Here is a 2289-nt window from a genome sequence, read left to right as displayed (position 1 = left end):
AACAATAGACCCACAAAATTAGATTAATCTCATGAAAGAAACGTTGTCCAATATGTCTTGTTTTCTTCAAAAACATTTATTCTCCATACCCTTTTTCCTTTCATTTTCAATTCTCAAAACTTTTTTTCTTCTTCATGTATATTTCCCATTTAAGAAAAAAATGGCAGAGAAAAAAAAAATCAGACAAAATTACCAATCATCTTTCCTCCTCAGTAGGAAACATTCATCATTGTACCCAACAATCACTTTCATCCTTTAGAATCAAAAACTTCAGCTTCCTCTTATTTCACTCTTCTTTCTTTTACACATTTACATTTTTTGACCAAAAAAAAAAAACACATTTACATTTACATTTACATTTACACTCGTCATACATATATACATACGACACGTATACATACATACATACATATATACATACGACACGTATACATACATACATTCACCTTCCACTCTCTATATAACCTTTTGATTCTCCCCTTTCCCTTTTCCCTCTCCTCCAATTTCCTCACCTCTCTCTCTCTTAACATCTTTTCAATTAGATCATCGACCGACCAAAGAAGAAACAAGTTAAAAAATCAGATCTTTTAACATGGATCCGTCCTCTGCAAACTCAGTGAACGGATACTACTCGTTTCTAAACAGATCAATGGATGATCTCGAGAGGGTTTACCTCTCAAACAACTTCATGTCCGTACAGTTTTTGCAGAGAGCTCTCTGTCTCCTCCGCACCTCTCACTCGCATCTCACTCTCCTCGTTCAGAAACTTAACCTCCCTGTCGGAGACAAATGGCTCGATGAGTATATGGACGAAAGCTCCAAGCTTTGGGAAGCTTGTCTCGTCATCAAGTCCGCCGTTTCCTCCATAGAAAACTTCTCCTCCGCCGGAATTTCAATCGCCTCCACCCTCGACGGCCACTATCACCACCGTCGTCTCTCCACTCAGGTGTCTCGCCAGGTGGGTACTCGTAAAAACTGAATCTTTATTGTCTTTTTGGGACCAAAATTCTGTTTTGTCAATTACTCTGTTTTTGTGGTTGTTTTAATGGTGGTTCAGGTGATAAGAGCGATCACAGGGTGCAGGAGAGAGGCGATTGGGATAGAGGCAGAGAACAGAGCTTTGATGGAGAATCGAGTTCAGAGGTTTCCGTTTTGGTCGGAGCAGTCGGCGGCGACGGTGATGGAGTCGTCGACGAAGTTACAGAACGGGTTCAGTGGTTTCCGCGGCGTACTCTACGCGACGAGGAACATGAGCTCGCTTCTACTCATGGTGTTGATGAACGGTCTCGTCTACTGTGTTCCCAGCGACGCAACCCTTTCGCAGACGCAAACGCAGACGCAGAATCAGGTCAGCGGCTTCGCCGGAGCGATGGGGAGGTTGCAGCAGAGAGTTGCGGCTGAGGTGGGGAGAACGGGGATGAGGAAGGGGATACTGATGCATGAGTATAGGAGGAGCAAGGCGGCGTTGGAAGAGCTTAAGGCGGAGCTTGAGCGGAGAGGAGGAGGAGGAGGGGAAAGCGAGGAGGAGGAGGGAGAGAGGGAGTTTAGAGAGAGAGTGGAGAATCTGAAAGGGTATTTTGGTAATTTGAGGAATGGGACAGAGAGTATAGTGTCGCAAATCGATGATTTCTTTGATGAAATTGTTGAAGGAAGAAAAAAGCTTTTGGATTTCTGCAGCCATAGATGAGAATATCAAACGCTGACATTTTTCACTTTCATAAAGATGAAAAAAAAAAAAAAAGAAAAAATTTGGGTAGACTCTAGGCTTAGACGAATCATTCGGTAGGAGTTGTTGTAACTTTTTTTTTTTTTTTGTTATGAAAAGAAAATGTTAATTCGTCAATCTGCTCTACTTTAGTATTTTGATGTTTATTTTTATAATTCTAGAAATGGAGTTTATTCTCTGAATCATATCTAAAGTAAATGTCTCCTTTTCAGTTTTGGTTCCAGCCCGTTGAAGATGTTTGTTGTTCAATCATATTTCAACACATTAAAAAAACACAAATGTTACCTCTTTTTCAGAAACATATACTCAAATATGGAGCTCAAATATGTGTTTTGAACCCTTTGAATGGATATCAAAATTCAAAAGCCTTCAAGTTTATATACCGGTTCATAAGAAGATAACCGAATGGTGAGGGTGATCTGATGTTTTTATCACATAACCGAATGGTGAGGGTGATCTGATGTTTTTATCACACAATGTCAAGACATTTTAAGCTGTAATATTATTAGACTTCTCATAGATTTATGGAATTCATATGGTGTGATAGATAACTATTTAAAATT

General features: G+C 39.9%; 1 protein-coding gene across 1 annotated transcript; it reads left to right on the top strand.

The window, feature by feature from the left end:
* The first annotated feature begins 455 nt into the window (after positions 1–455).
* Positions 456–1908, top strand: LOC106292792. Its single transcript, XM_013728445.1, has 2 exons — positions 456–958; positions 1058–1908. Exons 1-2 carry the CDS (start codon positions 593–595, stop codon positions 1685–1687), a joined length of 996 nt encoding a protein of 331 aa, XP_013583899.1. The 5' UTR covers positions 456–592; the 3' UTR covers positions 1688–1908.
* Positions 1909–2289: the final 381 nt, after the last annotated feature.

Source organism: Brassica oleracea, chromosome C5 (genome assembly GCF_000695525.1).
Source record: "Brassica oleracea var. oleracea cultivar TO1000 chromosome C5, BOL, whole genome shotgun sequence".
NCBI lineage: Eukaryota > Viridiplantae > Streptophyta > Magnoliopsida > Brassicales > Brassicaceae > Brassica > Brassica oleracea.
Note: the sequence above shows the minus strand (reverse complement) of the source record. Positions and strands in the feature narration are given on the sequence as shown.